The sequence below is a fragment of the Ictalurus punctatus genome, chromosome 11 (genome assembly GCF_001660625.3).
Source record: "Ictalurus punctatus breed USDA103 chromosome 11, Coco_2.0, whole genome shotgun sequence".
NCBI lineage: Eukaryota > Metazoa > Chordata > Actinopteri > Siluriformes > Ictaluridae > Ictalurus > Ictalurus punctatus.
This window is the reverse complement of record NC_030426.2, coordinates 11,899,273-11,927,179: the sequence shown is the minus strand read 5'-3', so window position 1 is coordinate 11,927,179 and position 27,907 is coordinate 11,899,273. Positions and strand designations below refer to the sequence as shown.

The 27,907-nt window shown below is 36.6% G+C and overlaps 1 protein-coding gene across 2 annotated transcripts in view; it reads left to right on the top strand.

The window, feature by feature from the left end:
- LOC108271537 (metabotropic glutamate receptor 4) overlaps window positions 1-27,907 on the top strand; it is a 154,917-nt gene that overhangs the window by 42,204 nt on the left and 84,806 nt on the right. The window contains exons 2-3 of one of the 2 annotated variants that reach the window (XM_017479175.3): window positions 4,539-4,638; window positions 4,923-5,353. In XM_017479175.3, coding sequence (XP_017334664.1) covers window positions 4,614-4,638; window positions 4,923-5,353 — 456 coding nt within the window. In that variant the 5' untranslated portion in view covers window positions 4,539-4,613. Of the gene's footprint in view, window positions 1-4,538; window positions 5,354-27,907 lie in introns of both variants that reach the window. The other variant, XM_017479174.3, reaches the window with a different exon arrangement.

Here is a 27,907-nt window from a genome sequence, read left to right as displayed (position 1 = left end):
ACATGGCCATTTCTTTTGTTTTGAGGTCAAAATATCAATATGAGACAATACATCAGAATTTCAGCTTTCATTTCCTGATATTTATATCTAGATGTTAAACAACTTGAACAATTTTTAGTTGAGCAAAATTACTGTAAAATATAGCCTTAAAGTAAATAACACTTAATATTTGGTTGCATATCCTTTGCTTGTAATACATCACCAAACTGTTGCATTCTCTATTGTGATACTTTTCCCAGGCTTCTACTTCTTTCACTTGTTGTTTTGAGGGTTTCTCTCTTCAGTCTCCTCCTCAGGAAGTGAAAAGCATGCTCACTTGCGTTTAGTGATCGACTTGGCCAGCCTCCCACCTTCCACTTTTTCTCCCTGATGAAATCCTTTGTTGTGTTGACAGTGTTTTGATTCATTGTTTTGCTGCATGAAGTTCCTCCCAATTAGATTGGATGCATTTCTCTGAAAATTGGCAGACATAATGTTTCTGTAGAATTCTGAATTCAATCAGCGGCTACCAACATGAGTTACATCATAAATAAAGATAAGTGAGCCTGTTCCAGAAGCAGCCATGCAAGCCAAAGCCATGACACTACCACCACCACCATGTTTGACTGTTTTGGATCATAAACGGATCATTTCTTTCTCCACACTTTGGCCTTTCTATCAGTTTGGTAGCGGTTAATCATGGTTCCAGAACATTTGTGGCTCATCTCTGTATTTCTTTGTGAATTCCAGTCTGGCCTTCAAATTCTTACTGCTGATTAGCGGTTTGCATCTTGTGGTATGGCCTCTATATTTCTGCTGTCAAAGTCTTCTTCAAACAGTGGATTGTCATACCTTCACCCCTGCCCTGTGGAGATTGTTGGTGATGTCACTGACTGTTGATTTTGGGGTTTTTCTTTGCAGCTTTCACAATGTTTCTGCCATCAACTGTTGTTGTTTTCCTTTGCCAAACTGTTCCATGACTTGTTAGTACACTGGTTCTTTCTTTTTTTTTTCAGGACATTCCATATTGTTGAATTGGCTATGCCCAAGGCTTATGCAATATCTCTGATAAATTTTCCATCTTTGCTCACCTTCGAAATTGCCTGCTTTTATCCCATAGACAGCTCTCTGCTCTTCATGTTGGTTTATCCTTTTAAACAACAAAAGCAGTCTTCACAGGTGAAGCCCAGGGCTCAAACCAAGAGTAGACATTCAGAATGATTAATTGTTTACATATTCAATCTAGCAGAGCAAAATTAAAGGTGCCATTTTTTAGGTTGTTTAACAGATCTAGATGTAAATATCAGAACATGAATGCTGAAATTCTGATTTATCATCTCATATTCAACATTTGATCTCAAACACAAATGTCTTCAGTGCATGAAGCATGTGTTTGCCTTCACCCTCCATATACAACTACAAGGTAGTTGTAAGATAGAGGAGAGCTGACTGGTGGGTGGGAATTGGCAGGTGACCAAATTGGGGAGAAAAATTGGGAAAATAGATATATGAACACCTAAAAAAGTATATGGACTCCTAAACTTCACACTTCCTGACCTCACTAATGCTCTTGTGGCTGAATGGGCAAATTCCCACAGCCATACTCCAAAATCTGGTGTAAAGCCTTCCTAGAATAGTGGAAGTTATGGTATTATAAAAGCAAAAGGGGACAAATTTATAATGGATTTTCAACAAGCACATGTATGTGTAATTGGTCAAGTGTCCACAAACTATTGGCCATATAGTGTACATATCATTTTCACAGCTTTACATCTTTTTCTTCTTACATGTTTTGTGGAAATATATGAATTATGGAATAAACATAACATTCCGTATTTGTTTAGGTGTACACAAATCTAAGCTATCATGTGGTATTAATTAACAAACTTTCTCAGCCAACAGCTTGGGTAAAGCACATGGGGTGCGGGGTGGAGTGCTTGATGTAAGAGAGAAGGAGGATTCCCTGAGCACTTTGATAATGAGAGATTGTAAGCAGAATGTGCTTGAATTTTCTCCCACACAACTCACTGAAATCACAGCCATGTTTGTTAAGTAATTCTGTCTTCCCATACTGAATGCAGATAGAATCCAGATTCCTCTGTAATCAAAGACAATCGTAATACCATCCACACTTTCATGCAAATCTCTTGAAACAAACAGTTGGAGAAAGAGCCTGAAACATGTGGACCATTTTGTCTGTTCTCAGGGGAATGAATCCCTTGTAGGCTCTCTTATCAAAGCATAGTGTTGAAAAAATCATTTCATGGCTCCTGCAAAAATCCTGTTTTAAGTCTTTGAAGTATCATACACTTAAGGAGACATATCTGCATCTTCTTAGTAGAAGAGTAAGGGGTGGAGGTGAAAAGAGGAAAGGTGGTATCAAATAAAAATGGTCTGCTGAGCTTAGTACTAGGATTATAGACCACTGCAATATGCTGCTTCTAAAACAGCTATAAGTGAAGGTTAAAATGAGTTTTTGAGCTTTGGTGAGCAACAATAAGACAGTTGCTGACAAATCTGCTGTAGTGAAAAAATAGGCCATAGTTGCATGTGTTTGGACTGTGATTAGATAACACTGGCACTGATGCAGCTGCTAATGTTCAGACCAAATCTGGAAAAATTTAATTACTCAAGCTAAGATATTAAATGTTTTGTAAAAGGTGCAAAGTCAGTTAGTGAATCATAATTCATAACATAGAAATATGTTTAAAGTAGGAAATACTAGATAAATTGGAATCTAAAATATTTTCACTTGCTAAGATGTCATGTTTTGCAGTGCTTGTGCAGAGGTAGGATGTGGGTAACTGCCCTTATGAGTTAATTTGTCAAAAGTACCAATTTCAATATAAATGAATAATGTTATTTCAGACTATTATGAATTTTAACATTGGAGTTGGAAAAACAACTGTGAAATGAAAAATTCAAAATGTATGAAAAACGCATCAGACATGAGAAATTTCTGCACACTGACCCTTCTTTGCTTTGCTTTTATACTCCTGGCCATTCTCCTCTTCCATCTCGTGCATATAAAATGTGTGTTTTTGAGGCAAAAGAGCACAGGGGGTGATCACAGACATTGAATATATAGAAGTGTTAAGGTAGTAGGCAATTTAACACACATAACTATTTGCAGTCAGCATTAATAATATTAATGTTATAAAGTTCTTAAATTGGCACTAGAAAAAAGAAACTTCTTTAACTAATGCTTTTTCCAGTTTAGCTGACTAGCTACCCAATGTTACAAAATTATTATATAGATTTATATAATAGATTCAAGTTCAGCCTATCATGATTTCCTAACAGGTTAAACTGACTGTCAGGTTTTGTCAGCTACATTAGATAATAAACATTGATGCTCCTGATATTAGGATTTTGGGCGAGTAGCCCAGATTTTCTCACTTGTTAAAATTTATATGCTAAAATATTTCTATGCTAAAATTTAAATTTCATTGTATATAAAAAGTGACAGCAAGAAGAAGGTGATTAAAGAAAAAAAAGAAAGAAAGCAGTTAGAGTGACTATATCTTTGTTGATCTGGATAAAGTGACTTGAGACAAAGAAAGTCATCATCTTTATTGTATAAGGGAGAAAAAAAGTAATTATATATAGTGATGGACCTGTATCATGAAATCTACCAGACAAAGACAATATGTTTAGAAATTTCACTGTTTTCAGTGTGCTATATCAAATATAACGTAACTTAACAAAACATACTGCTGCAATATAAAGACAGACATTATTCCACACACATTATTCCCCCCACCTTTTTTTAAACATCTGAGAAAGTCCCTGTTGATAATATGGTAATTCTCATTAATTCTTAGTAATATCCTCCCTATATATTTCAATTAGCAATCCCAACTGCAAATTAGGCTTATTTATGCATGACATAAAATCAGACTGGGATCACGTATTACCCTCACACTAATAGGTTTGCCAAATCTGTGTAAGGGTGCATGTATTTCATTATTGAATTAATACCCATTTACTTTCCTTGTGCACTGCAAGAACAGTGGAATCTTATCAAAGGAAAAGCCAGCTTTTATCCTGGGATGACTTGCTGTTTCATATCAGTATGCAGAGTGAGGAATAATTTAAATAATTTTTTCTTATGACACCCTGTCACTAAATAGGCAAAACAGAAAAAAAAAACACAACTGAATAGAATATGAATTTTGGTGAGACAAAAGAGAAAGGGTTCTTCAGAATGCATCTCTTTTATTCAGAATAGCAAAAACAGAGAAGTGGGAGTTAACTCAGTCTTTTCGACCTTGGGAGCCCATAGCAACTATTTAAGTACAAGATATGAGGGAAGACTGTGTGTGTGTGTGTGTGTGTGTGTGTGTGTGTGTGTGTGTGTGTTAGAGAGAGAGAGAGAGAGAGAGAGAGTGTGTGTGAGAGAGAGAGAGAGAGAGAGAGAGAGAGAGAGAGAGAGAGAGAGAGAGCAGTTCTTAAGTAGATGCTTCAAACTGTTGAGGAGAAAATACAGCATTGCCCAGACCAGTCCAGATGTTGCACGCATTTTTGACTGATTCCTTTTCACCATTTCTCTTTTCCAGGAAGTCACTCCAGAGGACAAAGCTGTATCTCTGGCCTAAAGGGAGCTATTGAAAAACCTGACCTCAAGGAGATGAATGTTTATGGACTATGAAAAATGGAGTAAGAGACAGCACCTTCTTGTAAAGCCAAATGTCTTTTTCACTTTACTGCACCTACCTTGGTATATTGATATAACAATGAGCTTTAAAATGCTTTTACACCCTTGAAAGGTGCATCCATTGCTCACCTTCTTAACCAAGTTAAAAAAAAAAAACACAGAAAGGTAGACAAAAGCTTGGCTGTTGCAATGTCTCCACCCTTATTAAGTGGAGTCAGATGGACCAGTTGTTATGGCTTATGTTCACTGCTTGTTCTTCTTAGTCTCTTTCTGACCACTTTGGCAGCAAAACCCAAAGGACCAGGCCATACACATCTAAATTCCATTCGTATCGATGGAGACATCTCCCTGGGAGGACTGTTCCCAGTGCATGCAAGGGGCCATGGTGGAAAGCCCTGTGGAGAACTGAAAAAGGAGAAGGGAATTCATCGTCTGGAGGCAATGCTTTTTGCTCTGGACCGCATCAACAATGACCACGACTTGCTTCCCAACATCACACTGGGGGCCCGTATTCTGGATACTTGTTCCCGAGATACACATGCTCTGGAGCAGTCGCTAACGTTTGTCCAGGCACTTATAGAGAAGGATGGGATGGATGTGAAGTGTGCCGATGGTGGATCTCCCATCATCACAAAGCCAGAGAGAGTTGTAGGTGTCATTGGTGCTTCTTCTAGCTCAGTGTCCATCATGGTGGCTAATATCCTGCGTTTGTTTAAGGTAAGTACCACTGTTCCTTCTAAGCCGCATGCATGTGTGGTCATGCACTTCTGATGATGCGTCCACGCAGAAAATAATTTTTCACAGTTCCGTGTTACGAATGTGGAAATATAGGAAATAGCGTTTCAAACCTTCCAGTCATACTGCAGTGTCCACACATGCACAAATAATTCATGCAAACATTCAAAAATTAGCTTTCACTCATTTCCTACCGATGTGCTTGTGGGAATGAAATTGCTTTGTGCTGTTGGCTGGGATGAGGAGGAGCATTTTAAAATTTTACGAGACAGAATGTACCTTTCACTACTTAAAAACTATTGGCTGTAATTAGCTACAATAACTGTGAACTTAGCAAGCCATCGTAATTGTTCAGCACCTCTGAAAATCACACATTAAATCTTATTAACATAGTGGTGCTGACTAGAGTTGTCTTCCCAGGCCAGACGGCTAATCCTAACTAGGCATGGGCAGAGCAACCGCAATCTGTGTGGCTCATGGGATATTTCTGCCCAAATGGCAGAAGAGTATGCCCAATAATAGGTTTTGCCCAGCAAGATATAAAATTAGAGAGAACATTAGTTAAGCGCCATGCTCAGTTCTGTTCTACTGGTGTATCTCTGGTTACACATACTGTAACAGCCCAAATGATACTGTTTGCTAGTACATTTCTACAACTCCAATTCCAAAAAAGTTGGGATGCTGTGTAAAATGTAAATAAAACAGAATGCAATGATTTGCAAATCTCATAAACCCATATGTTATTCACAGTAGAACATAGAAAACATATAAAATGCTTAAACTGAGTAAATATTGGTAATTGGGAAGATGGGCAGAGGTTCACCAATTGCAAATTTGTGAACATCTTCCCATCTTTACTTCTGAGAGATTCTGCTTCTCCAAGATACCCTTTTTATACCCAGTCATGGTACTGACCTGTTGCCAATTAACCTTCAGCTGTTTCTTTTTAGTAACTCTTACTTTTCCAGCCTTTTGTTGCAACTTTTTTGAGATGCGTTGAGGCCATCAAATTCAAAATTACCTTATTTTTTTCTAAAATGGTACGTTTACTCAGTTTAAACATTTGATATGTTTTCTATGTTCTATTGTGAATTACAATTACATTGCATTTATTCATTTAACAGACGCTTTTATCCAAAGCGACTTACAAATGAGGAAATACAAGCAAACATATGGGTTTATGAGATTTGGGGTTGTTGTTTTATTTTACAATTCAGTTACAGTCACAGTGTTCAGCAAAACTTAAACAGTACATTTTCAGGATTGTTTGCATACATAGAAAAGAGAACAGAACAACTTTGTATTGTTATGGGCACTTTAGCAGCTACCTAATAGCCTTACAGCTTTTCGGCTTACTGAATGAACAATTCACCTGAGCTACACATTTTAACACACTCAGCTAAGACTAACAGCAGGTATGATCAAACTTACCTTTAGATTTCATTTCTTTACACACTCTTTTGATTGGTACTATCATACCACAATGTGCCGAGTAAAAACTGATAAAAGCTTTCTGTGCATTATGGGACCATACATAATCCTTTCAATGCTAATCAGTGAGACACTTGAGAAGTCTATGAATTCTATGCAGCCTTTAAATAAACTTTATTGAGAGCCAAGAATTCTTAGGGCAGAGCGACAGTATAGGTACACACACCTAGGTTCCCTTCACAGTGACTCATGTTTTTACACAGCTTTTTTTCAGCTGCAGCTGATTTTTAAAATGTAAAAATGTGTCCCTGGTGGCACAGCAGGTAGTATTCTGAGCTTAAATTACTGTCTTTAGGGAGTTTCTGTGCATGTTTTCTTCATGTCCATGAAGCTTTCCATCGTAGGGTCCTGGTTTCCTCCCACCTCCCAACAGCATGCCAGTAGATGGATTGGCTAAGCTAAATGGCCCCTAGGTGTGAGTGTGTGTGAGTGCTGCTCTGCAATGGACTGACATCCCATCAACGGTGTATTTTTACCTCATGTCCAATGTTGCCAGGATAGGTCCTGGATCCACTCCGACCCAGACCAGGATAAAGCAATTACTGAAGATGAATGAATAAATGAAGGAAAATGCACCATTCTTGATTTATGACACTTTGTGTTCATTATCCATATGGTCTGGTTTATATTTGTAAAACATGTTGATATATAGACTTGGTGAACGAGAAAGTAATTTTTCTATTTTCAAGCATCCAATATAGTACATATGTATTTGGTAATGTCAGGTAATACATCAGTATGATGAATGTTAAAAAGCAAATTTGTAATGAATGCTTGAGTGGGGAGGATATGAATATGTAAATTGTTAAATGATAAATTGAATGTGTTGTATGTTGAATGTGTTGAACTTTTGTAAAAAAAAAAAAAAAAAAAAAAAAAATCAGTCATAAGTAGTTGACAGTACTTTTGTTTTTTTATTAGCATTATAATGGAAATATTCATCAACTAACCTTTCTACATTTCAAAAGAATATTGCTACTCAAAGTGTATTTACTGTATAATTTAGAATGCATTTGATTATTAAGCTTAGCTTGAAATATTCCAACAGCCTGAATATAATTTTTCTGGTAATGGGAGTGAATTGGGTCAAACATTCTGCTGCAGTTTGCACTTCCATGCTATTAGCAGTCTAACTGCCAGAGCTTATAACACCAGGAATAATCTTATACTAACCTAGAATAGCAAATATTTTCTCTGCTTTAACCAGATAAGCATTTACTGGACTTTAAAAAAACATGGAGTTGAGCTTGCTTGTGGAATGATGAAATACATCCGCAGACTCTATGGGCAGACATCGATTAAGCTTAGTCCTACAATTAAAATATCTTCCACTGGGAAATGCCCATTGATAGTGTAATTTTCCCCAACACTTAATCCTTTCAAGAATTAAAAAAAAAAATTCTATGATTTATATTCAATTCACTCCTGATGCTACAACTAAAACAAGTCATTACTTTCACTCCTGTTTTCTACATGAATTTTAAATCATTCTGAAAGATCAAAAGGCACCTCTCAAAGTTCTGATGGATTCTGTGTAGTAATGTACCCAAATTTTGTTTGCATTCGGGATCAATTTTGCACCTGCTCGGTATGAATAATGTACGAATCTGCACTTAGCTATGATTGTCATCCACTTTTGGTCTGTAGTCGGTGTGATTGATCCTTTTCCTTGTTCTATGCCGGGTGGCCGAGAGACAGCTGCGTGTTTAATGGATGTTTACCAAAAAAAAAGAAGACATTTATGCAGTGGCATTCATCAGTGCTGGAGCTGTGATTAAAGACATATCTAAGGCAGGGTGTGTGTGTGAGGCAGAATTGTGGCAGTGATGATAGGCCTTGGGCCCAAGTTATAAGCACATTTAAAGCATACAGCTAAAATGCTACCATTACTATTGGAGAAGTGGTGTGGTCTGGATCAGTGCATGCTTGCTGTGGCTGGATCACAAACAGTGTAGACACAATTTCTCTCTATATATTCACCTCTGCACAATAACAATCATCTCTGAGATAGCCACTGATTAAACTCTTTAGTCTCTAACCTTCCACACATTCTACTGCATCATCAGTTACACTTTACACCTTTATACATGCTCTTCAGCTCTTCACAATCAGCCTTGATATTTTCTCCACTTGAACAAAAGAGGTGCCCCCTCCTTCTGTCAACATTACTTATTTCTATGCTTTCAATGAACATGCAATTCTCCTTGCATTCAGCCATAAATGCCACTTCTTCTTCTTCATCAGTTACATTCATTTAGTCATGGACAGCTTCCTCTTCCCATTCTTATTCTTAAACAGTTTTTTGCCTGAGTAGTGAATGGCACTTCTGGTAATCACTTGGAGTTTATGTAACTTTTCCACAGACCTCACACTCCAGGATTTTCCTTCACTAGACATCAAAGGATTTACAAGAGGCTGGTGCTAAATCGTGCACTTTTTAAGGTGCAAAAAATTCTTGCCAGACTACATCGCTCTTCTCCAAGATGGTTTATTATAGATTAAACAGTAAATCTGTAAATAAGCTGGTGTCTTACCTTGTTCATTTAAGGGGTGAACAGAGGCGTTTTCTCAGAGCAGACAAATGAATTCACAGGGAAGCAAAGTGCATCTCATTTTAAGACTTTTCCCACACAGCTTTAAGCTCTTACACCTACTGCATATAGTCTTCATTTGGTTATCACATGGTTTTATCAAATATGGAGTCAATAGCACCTAAGAGAATGACCAGAGATACAATAACACCTTGATACAGTCACACAAGCAAGAACAAACGCCCACATAGACACACTTTTATATACACCGGTTGACATGTTTAAAGGAAATCTGTCTCTGCAGCAGTGGAGTGTAATAAGTGTCCTGCGCTTTGCCTGATTAATATTTTAAATAAACATTGCGTAACACCTGGGGGCTACAACTAGACAACTACAGTGCCGCAAATCCTTGCTGAACTCATCACAATGTACACATTTAAAGGTCAAAATGCACTGAAGGTATTATGCTGAGACAGACTTTGGCAGCTGTAGGCCAGTCATGATGGTTCTGTGCTAGTGGTCGGAATGTTGTATATATACTGTAAATGAACTGGGTATAAGGTGGGTGGCACGGTGCCACAGCAGGTAGAATCGTTGACTCACCGATCCAGGGATGCTGGTTTGACCTTGAGCTCAGGTTACTGTCTGTATTGAGTTGTGCATGTTCCTCCCATGACTCTGTGGATTCCACTGGGTTCTCTGGTTTCCTCACACCTCACAAAAACATGGCAGTATATGAAATGGCTAATCTAAATTGCTCCTAAGTATGTATGAGTATATGAATGTGTATGTGCATGGTGCCCTGTGATGGACTGGTGGCCCATCCAGGATGTATTCCTGCCTCATGCCAGTGTACTGGGCATATCTAAGGCACGCTTCAGATCAAGTGGTTACTGAAAAAGAAATGCATTTTAAATCTTCATTTGCCTAATGAACTTTGACAATAATTAGAAAAGACAAATTCAGGCTATTTACTTTGATTTATTTATTTAAACTTACCATTTATTTGATGGTAAAACCAAGATTACATCATTTATTTCACAGACCACTGCAGTGTGAATTTTGGGAACATGTGAGCTAGACTTCAGCTTTCTCACTCCCATTAAAAAACTAATAAAGTCCATTGTGGTACAAAGTTTATTATACTTGCATCCTGATATTTTATTTTATTAATATTTTATTATAACATGTTAATTTTTTAGAATATTGACATTTTAAGAATGCTCTACTCTGTACTCCATCACTTTCTAACAAAACAGTGACCATTAGAATTAAAGTGCAGAAAATCATAAAAGACTGACCACGTACACCTCAGAATTTGTAGAATTCTTTTGTAGATTTCTTGCTGTTTCAATTGCAAATGAGTCAGATACACTGTGTAAATGTTTTTTTTAAATTATTATTTGTTTTTTAATTACAGCGAAACCATACAATCTCCACTAAGGTTACTACATTTAAAACATTTGAAACTCCCAATGATTGGGACTTACAACGCTGGCTACATTTGCATATGACTAGCTGAAGTGATGTGGCTTTGTGCCCAGTCAATAAATACCAAAGTAACAAAAACATGCTTCATCCAGTAAGATCAGTTAATTGCAGTGCAAATGAGGGTTTTGAAGATTATTCATGATGTCAGTGATAATTTCTAAATCCTGAAAGTGAGGTCTACAATTTGTGAATGAAAGCAATTAGGCCATTAATGTCCTATCAAAACAACAATTTGACATTATTTTTAGTTTAAACAACATTGACGATATTAACAGGGTAATTCTATGGTTGTACCAGAGAGCTGGAAAAAGAAAACAGTAACACTTGCCAGCATATTGGGGGGGGAAATTTGCCTTCTTTAAACCATGCCAAGAGACAGTCAAATTGCATGTATTTGCAAGCAGAAGGCTCAGAGTGCCCAGGTTTCAGCACATAGTGTGTGTACCTTGTCCAACATTTCTTCTGATATCAAAGCATTGCTAGGGAATTGGTCTCCCCTTTTATGCAAAGCCAGTTCATTTCCACATGATGTTTGCTTTCCACTACATGATGGAACATTATTTCATTGTGGTGTTGGATTAAGTTGAGGTCAGAGTTCTGCACAAGGCAGCTAAGATCTTCCAATATGTTCTTAACAAACCATTTCAGCAAGATCCCTATGGGTGATATATAGAACCAGCTGAATCTAAACGTTCAAAATGTAGGTCAGTATTTATGAGGATTTCTCCAGCTTTAGAATCAGCTTACAAAGTTGCTTAAGTTGATTTTCTGGGCAGTACATTCAAATTATTAAAATTGCCTGCATGTTGTTCATTTTTTGGGTCGAGACTACCTCCTTTAAACACACCAATGTGCCTTTAACGTGACAAAAAATGACATGGATAGCAAATACAGACTGAAGAAGTTCATGTTTCTTCTTTGCTGTAAACTACAATACAATGTAACATAAATCAAGAGACAATTTAAAAAATAAATAAATAAATAACAAAGCCTAATATGTTGATGAGAATTATACATTCAATAAACATATAATATAGGCATATAGTGTATTGCCAATATATTCCTGAATCAGTAGTCCTAGTTGTAATTATCACATTAATCACTGCATATTAGTTCCCCCCTTCATTATTTGGCAGCTTACAAAATAAGGTTGAAGGAAGGAAGGATAAGCGGTACAGAAGATGGATGGATGGATGATGAATTTCAGGATGACATATTGTGGTTACAACAAATAGTCAGACAGTGGTGCTAGATGTAATACTGCTCCTCCTTTGAGCCTATATAACACAATAAAAATAGATCTAAGGTGGTTTTCACATTGAGCACTTTTGTTGCAGTCCGAATGTGAGTGCAGTTGTTCCCGGCGCCTCCCACAGCGTTGGTCTGGTTTCAGACTCAGTTGATTCTATCGAAGCTTGGTGCATTTGCGTTCGTCTTGCATCATCACAAACACGCATGGAGAACACAACACGACTCACCATATTTTGTAGTTTTTTAAAATTATTTTGGTGCTAGCAGTGGACATCTTCTGTGTCCCACAATGTTCCCGTGACACTCATGGTATACGTGTGTTGTGGAAATGATTGATGTTGTCATCAGCTAAAACACACGTGCAAGTTACTTTACTTCCTGAACAAGTGTGGACCCGAGTACAAATTACGTTCACATTCATGGGAAATCGTGACACAGTTCCAGTGCAGCCTACCTCAGACCACCTCCTACAGGTAGTCTCAGGTTTGGTACCATGGTGTGCTTCCCACATAACGGCTTTCATATTACCAATTTTTCATGCAAACCGTGCTCTGTTTTGGACTAAAGTGCCAGTGTGAAAGCCCCCAAGGTTCACAGTAAAAATTGTCTGTACTTGTGACATGCCTCTGTTTCCAGAAAACGTCAGCTCATGTGTACAACACCTGCACAACTGTCTTTTAAGTCTGTAGTTATGTCTGTGGTCTGAATAATATGTACACTTTTGGTATTAAGTGGTATTAACACAATGCTATGTGAACAGGGACATTGCCATGCTGAAACCAAAATAAACATACCAACATTGTAAAAAAGTGAAGAATTATTGAGGATGTCACTTGATAAGTTCTGACACCAGGTAACCTAGCTTCAAACTTGAAAAACTATCCTTAGAGCATTATACTTCCTCTCTCATTTTACAGTTAGACTTATATATTGAGGCAGGTAGCGTTCTTCAGGCATCTGCCAAACACAGACTTATCCGTCGAACTGCCAGACACTGAAGTGTGATTCATCACTCCAGAGTACATGTTTATACTCCTCCAGAGTCTAATGGCACTACATTTTATATAATTCTTACTGATGTTTGACACTGTGCATGGTGATCTTAGGTTTTGTGTGGCTGTTCAAACATAAAACAAAACAAACAAACAATGTTTATCACCTGGGCATGCTAACTCAGTAGTGGTTGTACCAACCGAAGACAAATGATTTTTTACTTTCTATGTACTTCAGGAGTCTTCAGTAGTGAGTCTGTGTAGCCTGTCAGTTCATAGATGAGCTGTTGTTGCTCATAGATGTTTCCACTCAGTTCTCCAGAGCATCCCAGTATCTTGCCAGTGTTTTCCATAGAGATTACATGGCTGTGTGCACAAGTAAACACCTGTGTAAGAAAAAACGCATTACTTAAATAGAAAATACATTATTTTGTCTGGATCCTTTTGGACAAAATATGTGGCATACAATAGAATGTGTTTATTTCTTGTCACTGGCACTGACTTTATTTGCAAATGTTCTGGCCTGCTTTATTAAATCCACTACTTGAAGTGACTCTTAAAAAACAGACAAACAAACAAAAAAAGACTAGTGAGAGAATTAGGTTTACACTGCATTAGGTTTTTAGTATTAATAATATGAATATGAATGTTTATTTCTTGGTAAGGTCACCTTACCAAGAAAAGCTAAAGGTAGTTGACATTACTAGCTCATACTTATTACCTTGAGGTTCTTTGACCCAAGGCAAAGACTGCCTGGAGTCCCACTCCACTCAGCAGGGTCACTGAAAATAGGCAGTCAGACATAAGTCACACTCGCGTCGCATGACTCACAACTTGATTTGGAATGAAGACTGAAGATGTGACATTTCTGCCTGGATGAAAATTCTGTTAGATAGATTAGTTCACTTTGTCCACACTGTTGTTTTCCGCTCCCAGTTCCCAGTCTTAGTTTCATGCTTCGTGTTCCATGTGTATGACCTTGTTTCTCGTTTCCTCATTGTGAATTCCGCTTAGCCCAGTTTATGCCTGTTTGCCAATCGCCTGACCCTTTGCCTGTCTTGACTACGTTTTTGGATTACGATTTGGATTTGTCTGCCTACCCTTTAATAAATGCGTCTTTACCTGCACCTGCTTTCGTATCCTACTTCCTTATGTCTCGCAACGTGACAATATCTACCATATCATAGAGTTTGTTCCAAGCAAATTGGTTAATAAAGAACGCCAAGTCTGGGTTCATATAGCTTCTGAATGGTGATTTCAAAAACTGTAAAATATTTGCTGGATGTTTTCTGGATGTTTAATTTTTTTTTTATTCTAGAGTCCCTTTTCCAAATTATATCCATTTAATATGAAATATCTCATACATAATATGCCACCATCTCTCAATCTCACTGTGAAGACTTGCTGATTCTTCCAATTAGCTCTGACATTCGTTACCACATGTCTTCTGGGTTATATGATATTTTAACCTTAGTATTTCCAATTGTATTGTATTCAGAGGATTTCTTTTCTCATTGTTCTGTTGAAGAATTTGTATTGACCATGGAAAATATTTTCACTGTATGCATTTGGATTGTGTTTACCTTGGATTTTGTTTATCTTTGTTTACCTCCCAATCAAATATGCTTTTTTTAAGAGATAGGTTCCACAGATAGCCATGACTGTTTTGCTCACTTCTAATAAACCAGATTATGCTAACATCAGCAGTTATAAATGACTAGAGTAGCAGAATAGCAAGATGCATCAACATTAGCGGTAAGATATGGAAAACCAGACCAATTTTAAAATAACGTTCATAATTTATTATGCATTCGGGTATAGTGCAAACCATTTTGAAAAAGAGCTCTACTCTTCACGCACAATGAAACATATTAGCTGCCTCACTAGCTACCAGTTGTCCTGTGGTTAAAACTAATCTAACCTGTAAATGAGTTTGTTCTTATGGGTTTGTTTTGTGGGAGGTTGTATAATCACAGTCAGTTCTGATTTAGACATGCTGTGACTGATGTAGTACTACTAACTGCTAGACTAATGCTATTGTAGGAAAGAGTGTGAGTAAAATACTGCATGTAGCCAAATCAAATAAATGTTCTGTGACATTAAATGCCACATATTACATAGACTGAGTGAAATTCACACTATTTAAAGTATTCATATTACTTTGAAAGATACCCAGTGTGTTCTGCAGCATGGAGAATGATATTAAATGCTGTATAACACTGCAAAGACAGTGCTGCAATTAAATTATGTAGGACATCTGCAATAATATTAAAGAAGACCTATTATGAACCTTTTTACAAGTTGTAATATAAGAATATGTCTGTGAAATTTCAGCTCAAAATACCTCACGGATCATTTATTATACCATGCTGAAAATGCCCATTTTTGGGTGGAAGCAAAAACACACTATTTTCGTGTGTCTCTTTAAATGCAAATGAGCTGCTGCTCCCCGCCCCCTTTCCTGAAGTGGACTGTGCCTTTATAGCTAGTGCTTCAGCTACTACGGCAAAAAATCAGGAGAACCAGTAAGACTGACACCGTAAATACCGGTGTTCAGCCGGTGGAATCTGCTAACTAGCACTGCTAACAAGCACATGATTTGCAAACATTCACAAAATATAAAGTGCAATACTTACGTGTTCTGGATATGAAACTGGATCACAAACAGTTGGTATTGATCCATGCTTGAGAATAAACTTTTCAGCAAATCCTGCTTTGTATTGACCCTCATTCAAAAAGCAGTCTGGTGTAAAATGATTCACACAAACATACACAAATTTAGCTAATTTTTTGGGGCACATTACCTTCAAAAAATAAAACTACTCCACTGCGTCTTCACTCCTCTGATGCCAGGAGTACATGAAGACTCTTATTCTTACAGCCAACAACGCAACGCTTACAAAGCTGAGACATTCTTCTTCATCACTGTAGCTTCTCCAGCGAGGAAAACTGTGCAGCTCTCAGGGGAGGAGCTATGCCAATGGGGCAGAGTCTGTCACCAGTTGTGGGTGGGGCCTGTCCTAACGTGACATCACATTGGAGATAAAACGAAGACTCGTTTTGAGACACTGTTTATGAATTATGGGGAATAGGTGTGAGTGGATTTTTACCATTGTAGGGTGGTTGTGTACGCATACTGCCAACACACATTTATGTTCAAACACCATGTAAAAGTGAATTTTGCATAATAGGTCTTCTTTACAAAAAATATACAAACACATTTGTAATGAGGTCTCTTAGCTGACAGTGGTTTAATAAAAAACAAATGTAAACATACAATTTTCTATGTAAAGGGTCGTTCTGCCTAAAAATCTAGAAGGATATTTTAAGGGATGTGTATGTTTAAGCAACGTCATTATCAACAATTTTATTTACAATAACCAATGACATTATTTCAAATTACCTTATCATATCATAGTAGTGGTAGTCCAAATGTATGAGCTTAGCATAATTAATGTCACAAAGATATTTAGAGGATGATATAACTGGGTGCTGGCTAGAATAATATATGACAGTGTGCCATCCTTCAAACAATGCTGTTAAACTATGATGGATATATCTCACTACATGGCATTTAAGAACACTGACAGCATGTACACCCTCACCCTTGGCTGCTTTTAACCTGTAAAATTGGTCAGTTGGGAAGCATTCTGTTAATACATAGTCCTGAGAGGTCTAATTTAGAACATAGCTGCTGTTTTCTGCCCAGAGACCAGAACGAGAATGATCCCATGACAGGTGTTTGGTAATCCATGTGGATGACTGTTACTGTACAGCAATGGGTGGCTGAGTCACAAAAGCCCACTTAAAGACTTGAGCAAAAACCCAGATAGCAATAGCAAGCATTATATTTCTTTTGTCTTTTTTTGAAAAAAGTAGTCGATGATGACAGATTAGCTGAGAACAACAGCAACAGCTCCTGGAACTAGCAGCAAATGAAACTAGCCCAAAAAAAGGAAACATCACTGTGGTGCACACGCATTTCTGACTTTATACTCTGCATAATCTTCCTTTCCCTCTCACAATCTTTGCAATATATCTTTGTACTTTACATCATAAACATGTCTACACGTTGATATTGTTTTGTAATGTAATGTATTAGATTTAATTCTGATTATTTTCTAGAAAACAAGATCTTGGTGGCATCGGAGTAGTTTAAACCAGCCCAATCTGGCAACCTTGTCATTAATTGGCCTATCCTCTGACACTCCAATAAAATTATTTATAGAGTGCACATGGGGCTGCATGATTCCTACCCCAATGGTTCTTGTTCCAGTTCTCATTTCTGGCCACTGCCAAACATCTCGAACATCAGCTTAAATCAAATAGCAACATCTACTATTCACTTATTAGGCAATTAAATATAATGTTCCTAATTAATAATTTTCTTGCTTAATAAAGTGACAATTTTCACTGCATGATTTATGCAATATGAATGCATATTTTAGAACTACTTATAATGTTTGCTATGTTTGTCGTAGTGTAAAATGAAACATTTTAAAAATGACAGATTCAGTTTCTAAATTTAAAAATACAAAATGGAAATTGAGGGAATTTTATTTTTCATCGTAAATGCTTGGTACTTTTGACATTTTTCAATTAACAAAAACATTTATACAAGCCTAGGTAAAACATCTGATTATGTCATTTTGAGCACTGATCTAACAGTGAATTAATTTACCACAACTAATTACAGAATATTTAACCTACTTAAATGCAAGCTTTATTAGTCAGATCCTGGACATATGGACCAAATGCGGTGCTTTGGTTATGACCATCTTAGAGTCTCTATGTATTGTGTTTACATTTATACTGTTAACTTTGGGAGCCATAAACATCCATTGTTTTAACAAAGAGCAACTGTTTTTTGTTTTTTTCCAAACATTAGTACAATTCAGTAGCTGAATTTCATTTGTAGATGTATATAAGCCTAGATGCCTGCTTAGCACAACAGCATGAAATATACAAAAACTCTTATGGAGCACTTTCAAAGATTGTTTCACCACACACTTTGTATTCCAGACGAATATTTTCTCTTTTTTCTTCCCTTAGGATGGGTTATGCGAGGTTAGTGCTTTTTGCTTTTCTGACTGATGAGGCTTTTACATCTTGGCAGAAAAATACAATGCTTTGATTGCATCGATATAAACTTGGCAAACTTTTGCAAAAAGCCTACATTACAATAAGACTCCAGATAAACAAGAGTCCATTTATTAATGACATGTAGTCATTCCAAGGGAAGGTTTCTTCCCCCCAAGTGAATTAAAGTCCTAAAGAAGGAGCAGAGGAATTAGGTAACATAGTATTTAGGCTTATATTGTATGGGTTACACATTGTAAAACGAACAACTTGCTGAATTATTGTCTAAATTGTATTGATAAATTGTCTCCAATTTATCACCAGCTAAACATTTAAATGAACTCAATGAACATGAAATTGTTGAATGAGATTAATGTGATTTATCTTCTTTGAATTAACTTAAGAAGTTTTACTTTGGATGAACTGAAGTAAAAATATTTAGTTGTGGCTGTTTGTACAATGTTTTCCCAGCTGCTCTATTTACATCTCATTATGAAGCTATCATGTGTGGGCACAAACAGTTCAAGGCGTTGTCTCTCGTAGTCTCAGAAGGTGCCATTGTATCTTTAATGTCTCTTTTTCTTACTTTACTGACTTCATTTGTTTGGAAGCTTTTCCAACTTTTTTCTCTCATTGGTTCAATAATAAAGTGCAGGGCGCAGACTCTCCTTTTACTATACTTTTAATATATTGCAAGGCATCAGACTGATTTTCATCTTAGAAACAAAGACCTGTAATAAAATGGTACTGCTGTGCTAAATTTATATTTAGTTGAAGAAAGTTTAATGTATCATTCCTATAGTTGATACATTTATTACCCAATATGATTGAAGTTTCTAGCCTTTTCAGAAAAATTTAAGGCCTGTGGACAGCAGTTTCCTGTGTACAAATGTGAACATTATCAAACATCTAGACAGGAGCTGATATTATTTTGACTTGCAGCATATTTTCTTGTAAATGAATACATACGAGACTGATTTAAATCCTTCAGTTTTTATATCATATTTTTTATAATAATATGGAACATAACAGAAGCAAAATACAATACAGTATGATACAGCTTACATTCAAAAGAATCTCCTATTAGTTATTCACTTTTACCAGGGTATAAAGTTATCATAGCTCTTATTGGTATATGCTGAGTGGAAAAAAAAAAGCTTTTTGTTTCAAGGTCGTGCTTGACACCAGAAACTGTCGGTTAGTGGGTTTGTGCAGGATATAATGTAGATTTGTGAGAGGTCTGTGTGTGAAAGACAGTGCCAAGTAATAAACTATAAAATTCTTTTGAGAGTTCTTTCCCTTTAGGAATTGCTCTAGTACATTTGTCTGAGAAAACAATGAAATTGCCCACTAGCCTGAGATTAGTTTTAACTTACATCCAACCACACACCTTGTCATGGTGGTCAATTCCATCAAAGCACATCTCATTACACATTGTTTTTCTCCTGTTGAAAACTGACCATGTGGCACAAACTAAATATCAAAGGCTTTGCACGTTCTTGATGAGATTTGGTACAACATATGAGTGATCCCAATTGGCAAATCACCAAAAATGCTTCATTTTGGAAAAAGTGTGATTCTGTCATGAGCAGCTGTTCTTATTGTCACAGAAGGGAGTCTGTACAGAAAAACAAATGGCATAGTGTATTAGTCACCTACGTTACTATATACATGCTGCAGAGTCTCTCACAAGCTTGCTAGATGTGCCTGAACTCATGGTGTGTCAATTCAGCACCCATATACCCCAACATTAATTGTTAACATGGTTCTTGGTATAAACTCTGTGAAGTGGTTTTATTAAAGCCACAGCTATGGCTTTGAATAAAAAAATGTTCCTGTAATTATATCGATGTAAGAATCAGATCACTTTATTGTATTTCAACTCACGCCTGGCTGAGCACATTATTGTATGCATTTACCCAACTGACACTGACACTCTGCTGTGTGCAGGACTGCTGCCACCACTTTCTATTAGTCCTGGTTTAACACACTGCTGTCAATAGCAGCAGGGTTAACCTGTCCTTTACCCAGCTTGGGTGAAATTGTGGTTGAACTTAGTCCTGGCCAAATCACAACCCACACTGAGGTCCAAGCTTTATATGCATGCACCTCAGAAACACACACTAGTTGAATCAACAACATTGTTTTGCCTCAGAAGTCTCCTACAATTTGAAAGTTCACCTTTCTTCTAGAGAAATATTGTATTGCATATTGTCCATTGGTTTTTAAACATGTACATCAAAGATAATCTGTCTCTAATGAGGCTGCTCAAACATTGATATTCCACAGTTTAGAAGTACAGCAAGTTCACATTTAAAAATTTTTCCACATGCAAAAGAAAAGAGATCAAATTTGTTACTAAATTTTTTTGTTTGATTACCTTTTCATTTATGATAGGTTGCTGTAATCTTATGAGTTTCTGTATTATTATTCAAATTTTTTGCTAACATCCTCTAGCTAGTGTTAAGGAGAGGACTATTATTATGGCTGTAAATCTTTTAAACCTGTCAAGGGCATTATTATTGAGTTATGTGCCATAGTGACATTTTTTCAGGCTTTTTCAAAACCTGAATTTTCATACATATGTATTAGAAAGAGCTGAAGAGCATGTATGTTAGAAAGAGCTGCAATTTATAACAAAAAAAACCTATAAATGTTCATGTTAAAATTAATCTGACAATAGTGACAAGGTTTTACTTCAATTCTCAGTTAAAGCAGATATCTTCAGCACTACCCCCTGCTCCTTTCTTCCACTTAGTTAAATACAAACACAAGTAGAAATACAATCTTATTTTTTATTTATTTAACTGTTTTCTTTTTAATACTACTACCATCAAACATGTTTACAATGGAGCAGTGATTCAGTTTCAGATGTGTACATCTGAGTACAAGCATGTTCATTTCAATTATCACCTCTCTGTCTATTTAAAGACTCATCCAGTTCAAAAACCCTCAAATATGCCTATGCTGTTGCATTAATCTACAACACCAAGATTTCATCTCATTCAACCAGTGAACCATTGAACTCTGCAAATCGTTTCAACCTCTCAGCCCTGGGTTTCACCTAAGGGTTGCCTAAGGTAATTATTATCCTTTTACCAAATGTCTAATAAAATTTAAGCAATATCAAAATGCTAGCTCAATCAACCAAGTAGACATATGCCTGAATAAAGATCAATCTCCAAAGAATCTGGACATAAAGGCAGAATGAATTCTACTACAAGGCATGGTGTTAAAAGAGAATAAAATAATTGACATTTTCTGTTCATATGTTGGGACTGCTTTTGCAGGGTACCTAGCATACTGTGTCTTCATTAAAATATTCACCGTGTTGTCTCTGGGATGTGTTACATAGAATTAAACCCAGGGAGATCTCTCAGGATTAGTACCCGCTGTTCAGGGAGAAGGCAGGGAAACCAATGCTTTTCTTAACTCCACTGTATAAATCTGAGCTGTTCACTTTCATGCAGTCGTGCATTAGATCAATAATACCTGGATATTAGGAGTCGCTTTTTGGACTCCAATCTCACTCAAATACTACCCATGCAGTGTGATCTCTTCTGGATTCTGTGCATACTGAGCTTTCCGCTATGCTATTTGGACAAGCCAAATCTGCTGACACCACTGTCAGAACTCTCAGACATCAACCCAGTGACTAAACTCTCTAAACTCTACTAAACTTCCCCACTGTTGGCATGGTAATCTAGTTATAATTAGCTCATTAAGCAAGTCCACTGATGCTTGACCATAACAGTAACCCTTTCATGCATGAATTATGAAATCCTGATCAAGGATTTTTTTTCTCTGTGTTTTTATCCTTCTTTAGGCATAAAAAAAATTATCATCTTACCTTCATCTTACTTTTACAAAACTTTTTCAAAGAAAGTGTCCACTCCAGTGGACTGCATGCATTCAAATGAAGAATTAATGTCCACTCTGGTGACTGTTATGCAGTTATTCTATTGAAATCCTTGTGATAGCCAGAAAATGGCTTTTGAATAGCTGTCCACTGTAGTGACCACTATGAATGAAAGGGTTCATTCTCACTATCGCTATTATCACAGTAGTTTGTCCATTTCACAGTATGATATGAATATTTTTCCATAGTCTACCTTGGTATATACTTACAATCTAGCTTCACTCTGTTCTGTATTATATTGTCTTTTTTATCTTTTGATTTATTATTAAATTGCATGTGTTATTTATTGTGTTTCTCTATTAATCTAGCAAGCTACCAAAGGATTTCACCAAAATTTAATAGACCGAATTCAAATAGCGAATAGCAAATTATTGCTATTCATTACATTATTTATGATACTGTAGTTCTGAGATTATTTTCACCATTGTACTGGTGACTTAATTTTGAATAATTTTTATATTAATACCAACATGCTTACTGTTCTACTTGTGATATGAGAGGTTGAGAAATATTGAATGTAAACACCAACCTGCGCTTTGCCTTTCCTGCAGGTTCATTTAGTTTTCATAATTTAATTATAAATATGATTAAACTAAGGTAGCACCTGCATAATTATTTTTGGACTGCTTAGAAATTGGCAGATGTTATACATGCACTGAAAATAATGCTTTAGATAACAGTTGTCATTAGTACAATTTTCAACAATCAGTTTGTGCACAGTTTATTTAACCTTGTTTAAGTTGGTGAAATAGTCTTAGGATAAGTGATTTTTAAGTAATTCTGTTTTAAATATGGATGACGGATAAAAGGAAAAACCTGAATAAATGAGTGAAGAAACATAATAAGTGCAGATGCTTCCAGATAGGTGTTCTGCATAGCCCATTTAAACAGCTAACATCCTTCCATGATCTGAGGCATGTGTAAGCAGACCGAATTAATCTCGATTTTGGATTAAGATGGCAAGAAGAGAATATCTTTGAAAGAGGATTTTAGTATACGGGCATGCATGCAGGATCTTCAATCACAGAGACTGCCCAGCTGGCTAGTGCTTCAATAGGAGTAGTGACTAAAGTGACATTGTCACGTGAACATGTTGGAGATGGATTCAAGTGCTGTTAAGAGCTTTATTAAGAAACAGGCAGACAAATCCAAAATATGTAGCACAAACATAGTCAAAAATAAGCAAAAGGTCAGGCGAACGGCAAACAGGATAGACTAGGTGAAATAAGAATCAATAAACGTGAGAACCAAACTGGATCAGAAACCATGAATCAATGAACGAGGATCACACAATACTTCGCATTGAACAAAACTACACGAGGGGTCGTTAAATACTAAAAGAAATCAAAGTGCGAAATGAGAACAGCTGAGACATTAGGAAATAACCAATAACACAACAGTGGCAGAGACAGGACAGAAACAAAAATATAACACACGTGTCAAAAGTCATTGACAAACCAGAAGCGTGCACTGTAGTGGTATGGGCTGTTGAGCGGGCTGTTGAGCGTGCTGCTCGCTCCGACACTCACCACAAGGGGAAATCTATGACAGACATTTGTATTTTGATGCTGGATATGGTAATGATATCAGTAAATAGGTTGGAAATTGTGGTTGAAGGTGCACATTCAATGACCGTGATGCTCAGAAGAACAGAAGAGTAGTCATTCTTCATGTGACTGAGAAGATCAGTGCTGGATGAGATTAGACTGTCAGCAAGAACTTTCCATATAATCCTACCTAGAGACACAACTAGGGTTGTGTCTGTTGCACTTCTGAGAGTTAATTGGTACAAAAATCATGCACTGTTTGTCTGTAGATTTGTCAAATGTAATACGGTCAGATAAGATAAGTGCACAAGTACGTGAGTTGTTCACCAAGACAATAGTACAGGCCTGAATGCTAGTCCCCTACGGTGAGGGGGTCCAGTGGTTGTATTTATGCTGTAGGGGGCATTTTGCTGGCATGATTTGGGTCTACTTTTCCCCTTAGTGAGAAGGGTCACTGCAAAACAATGCTAAGTTTATCTGACTGAATGATTGCTTATATCCTGGTGTGTTAGTGCACTTCATCATCTTCATCAAAACACCAATTGAGTGAATAATCTTTGGAAGATTTGTGTTCATCCCTCCAGTACACTTCAAGAGACTTAGTAGCATCTGTACCAAAGCACTGTTCATTGTGAAGAGATTAATACAACTGAACTCTTGTTGATTTTTGATAGTTTGCAGCTTAGATTATATTATGTGGAGTAGTGTGTGGTACATAGGTAAAGTCAAGATGTTCCATAGTCTACCACAGTCCAAGCTAATAGGTATGTAAACCAAAAGTTGGTGTACAAGCAAGATGATTACATATCATGTTTAACTATGTAATATATGTTATATGTACAAAAAGGATTGGCATCGCCTCACTAAACTTGATGACTCCTTGTGCAGGATTCATGAACAGGAAGGCTTTATCAATAATAGGAAAGCATAGTCCATTAACCAAAACCATAAAAAATTTAGTATACCAACCAGAGTGAAAACTTGCCTGAAGTAGCTGAAGGTAAATTGCTTAATTTGTTAAGCAACATGCAGTTCACAGTTTGAATTTAAGTGAAGCAGCATTTCACAACATATCTTTAATCTCTTTTCATAAGCCAAGGTTGCAGGGAGGTACCTTTAGTGGAAATAACATCTTACACTTCACTTCATGTATAAATGTCGTCACATGACTGTTTATATATACACTATACACATATACAGTATATGTATATCCAATATATATATATATATATATATATATATATATATATATATATATATATATATATATATATGTATGTATATATATATATATATATATATATATATATATATATATATATATATATATATATATATATATATATATATAAGTACACACACACACACACACACACACACACAGTGTGATTGTGCCCTGCGATGGATTGGCACCCTGTCCAAGGTGTACCCTGTCTTGTGCCCGATGCTCCCTGGGATAGGCTCCAGGTTTCCCTGTGACTCTGAGAAGGATAAGCGGTATAGAAGATGGATGGATGGATGAATACACACACACACTCACACACACACACACACACGGACATTGGATATGCACTTGAAAAATCAAGTGAATTGCAGTGAAGTGTAGGATGTTATTTCCACTAAAGCTTTGTACAGGTTATTAATTGCAGTAATGGTGTTTTGGCTTCCTGTTCTTGCAAATATTCTTTGAGGCTGACACTTTAACAGAATAGAAAAGTTCTAGAATATTGATCAATTCGGTTACTTCAATGTAAAAGCCACCTATTGTTAACACAGTACCAAGCATGATGAAAAGATGTCTAACACCTTACTTAGAAATCCTTAGAATGAAATAGTGGAACTGTACAATGCTAACTGTCATGATTCAACACCTTGGTGGAAAAGGGACAGCTTATTCAAAAGTAATACTGCAAGTGCTTAATGCACCCATTCTTGTTTAGCCTCATTAGTTGAGTTGTGATTGCCATGCTCAGTGAGCCTTTTTTACGTAGGCAATCATCAGTAGCATGCATTCGATTATTATGATTTGTTTGTTTCCTTTCTGTATTGTCATTGATGGATAACATATTGTTGGGCTAGTTTAGCATCCTTAATTTCTGGTGTGTAGACAGCTACAGATCATTAATTATACCTCAGAAGTCATTGTGTCTTCCCGAAGTTAAATGATGTAGACAGGTTGTGATAGAGCTTTAACAGCACCACTGTCAGAGCCACTGAAGCCTTTGTGCCATTGTCATTTAATTTCCATCTTTAAGCAATCTCTTCTAGTGTTGCCTTGTTTAAATCTAGTTGCATCTGAGCTGAAGCCACAAATAAAGCATGTCCTCAACAGGTCTTTCTTAGGTGACCAAATGGTCCAAGATTATATGAAATAGTACAGACTGGCTTGAGAAACACTTTCTTTTTGAAGTCCCATGGGGCTTTTCAAGGACTCCACTCCTCCCCTAATACTCTTGCTCTTTCAGATCTCGGTGGAGACAAATGACCCTGGGCTTTATTTACTTATTTATTTATTTAGTCAAAAGTAGTACATTTGTCAGCAGCTCAACAAATGTTTCGACAGGGTGAAAATTATTATTAATAGGTTTTTTTCCTTACAAAATTCTGTTTTATTTTCCTCATCTTTGTATTTATTTGTGTCATTTTTACGTTTAGTTACGCTCTTAAACCCACTTGGTGAGTCATTAAAGGTTCTATGCCGAACCCTGTTTACTCCCACACCTGTGTTTATGTCTGTCTGAATTTACTGTGTGTCCTTGTGGCTCCACTGTGTGTGTGTCCTTGTGGCTCCACTCACAGTTGTGTGCATTTCTGGTGCAGAATAACTGACTATAAGAATAGGAAAAAAATAAAATTTGGTAGTATATACAGTATATACAGTGGATCTAAAACATCTACACACCCCTATTAAAACGGCAGTATTTTTTTTAAAGTAAAAGAATGAAACTAAGATAAATCATGTCATATTTTTTCCCATCTTTAATGTGAAACTTTTCAGAATCTTTTTAGGTAAAAAAGGAAAAAAAAACAGTTATTTTTAACTTACAATAACGTAGTTGCATAAGTGTGCACTGTGCACACATCTAAACTAATATTTTGTTGAAGCACCTTTTGATTTTATTACATCACTCCGTCTTTTTGGGTTAGAGTCTATCAGCATGACATATCTTGACTTGGAAATGTTTCCCCCAAACATATCTTTTGGAATTATAAAATTATTATGCCATTTGGAATTGGTCTAATCAGCCCATAACACATTTTGCTGCATGGTTTGGGGCGATTATTTAAGCTTGGATGTTTTTAGTGTGAAAGGTCTTCCTTGTAGCCATCCTACCCCAAAACCCACACATGTGAAGAATATGAGAGATTATTGTCACATGCAGAACTTAATCAGTACTTGATTGCACAAGTATGGAACCAGGTTATTGTAACATTTTTATTTTTCCTCCCCGCAACCCAGTAAATATAAGTGGTAAAGAAAATTGGTGGATGGAACATTTTTATTTTTCCTATTTTTCCCTAAAATGTTTCTGATTGTTTTTCACTAAATTTTTATATGTTGTAATTTCACATGTAGGGTGGAAAAGGTTCTGACAGGATATATCTTGGTTTGTTTTATTATTTTTTTTACATCACAAAGACTTACAATTTTAATTGGGATGTGTGGAATTTTATAGTCATTGTATGTACTTTCTGAACATCCCACTCCATGGCTGTGGGGATTTGCGCATTCAGCCAATAGAGCATCACTGAGGTCAAGCACAGATGTCAGGTGAGGAGGCCTATGGCCTAGGGTGCAGTCAGTATTCCATCCCAAATGTGTTCAGTATGATTGAAGTCAGGGCTCTGTGCAGACCCCTTGAATTCTTCCACATCAACTTTGAGAAACCATGTCTTTATAGACCTGGATTTGGGCACAGGGGCATTGTCTATACTATATAAACTCAGCAAAAAAAGAAACGTCCCTTTTTAAGGAGACTGTATTTTAAAGATAATTTTGTAAAATTATTTACAGATCTTTATTGGAAAGGGTTTAAACTATGTTTTTCATGCTTGTTCAATGAACCAAAAACAATTATTGCACATGCACCTGTGGAACAGTCCTTAAGACACTAACAGTATACAGGCGGTAGGCAATTAAGGTCACAGTTACAATAGCTTAGGACACTAAAGAGACCTTTCTACTGACTCTGAAAAAGACCAGAAGAAAGATGTCTACGATTCCTGCTCACCTG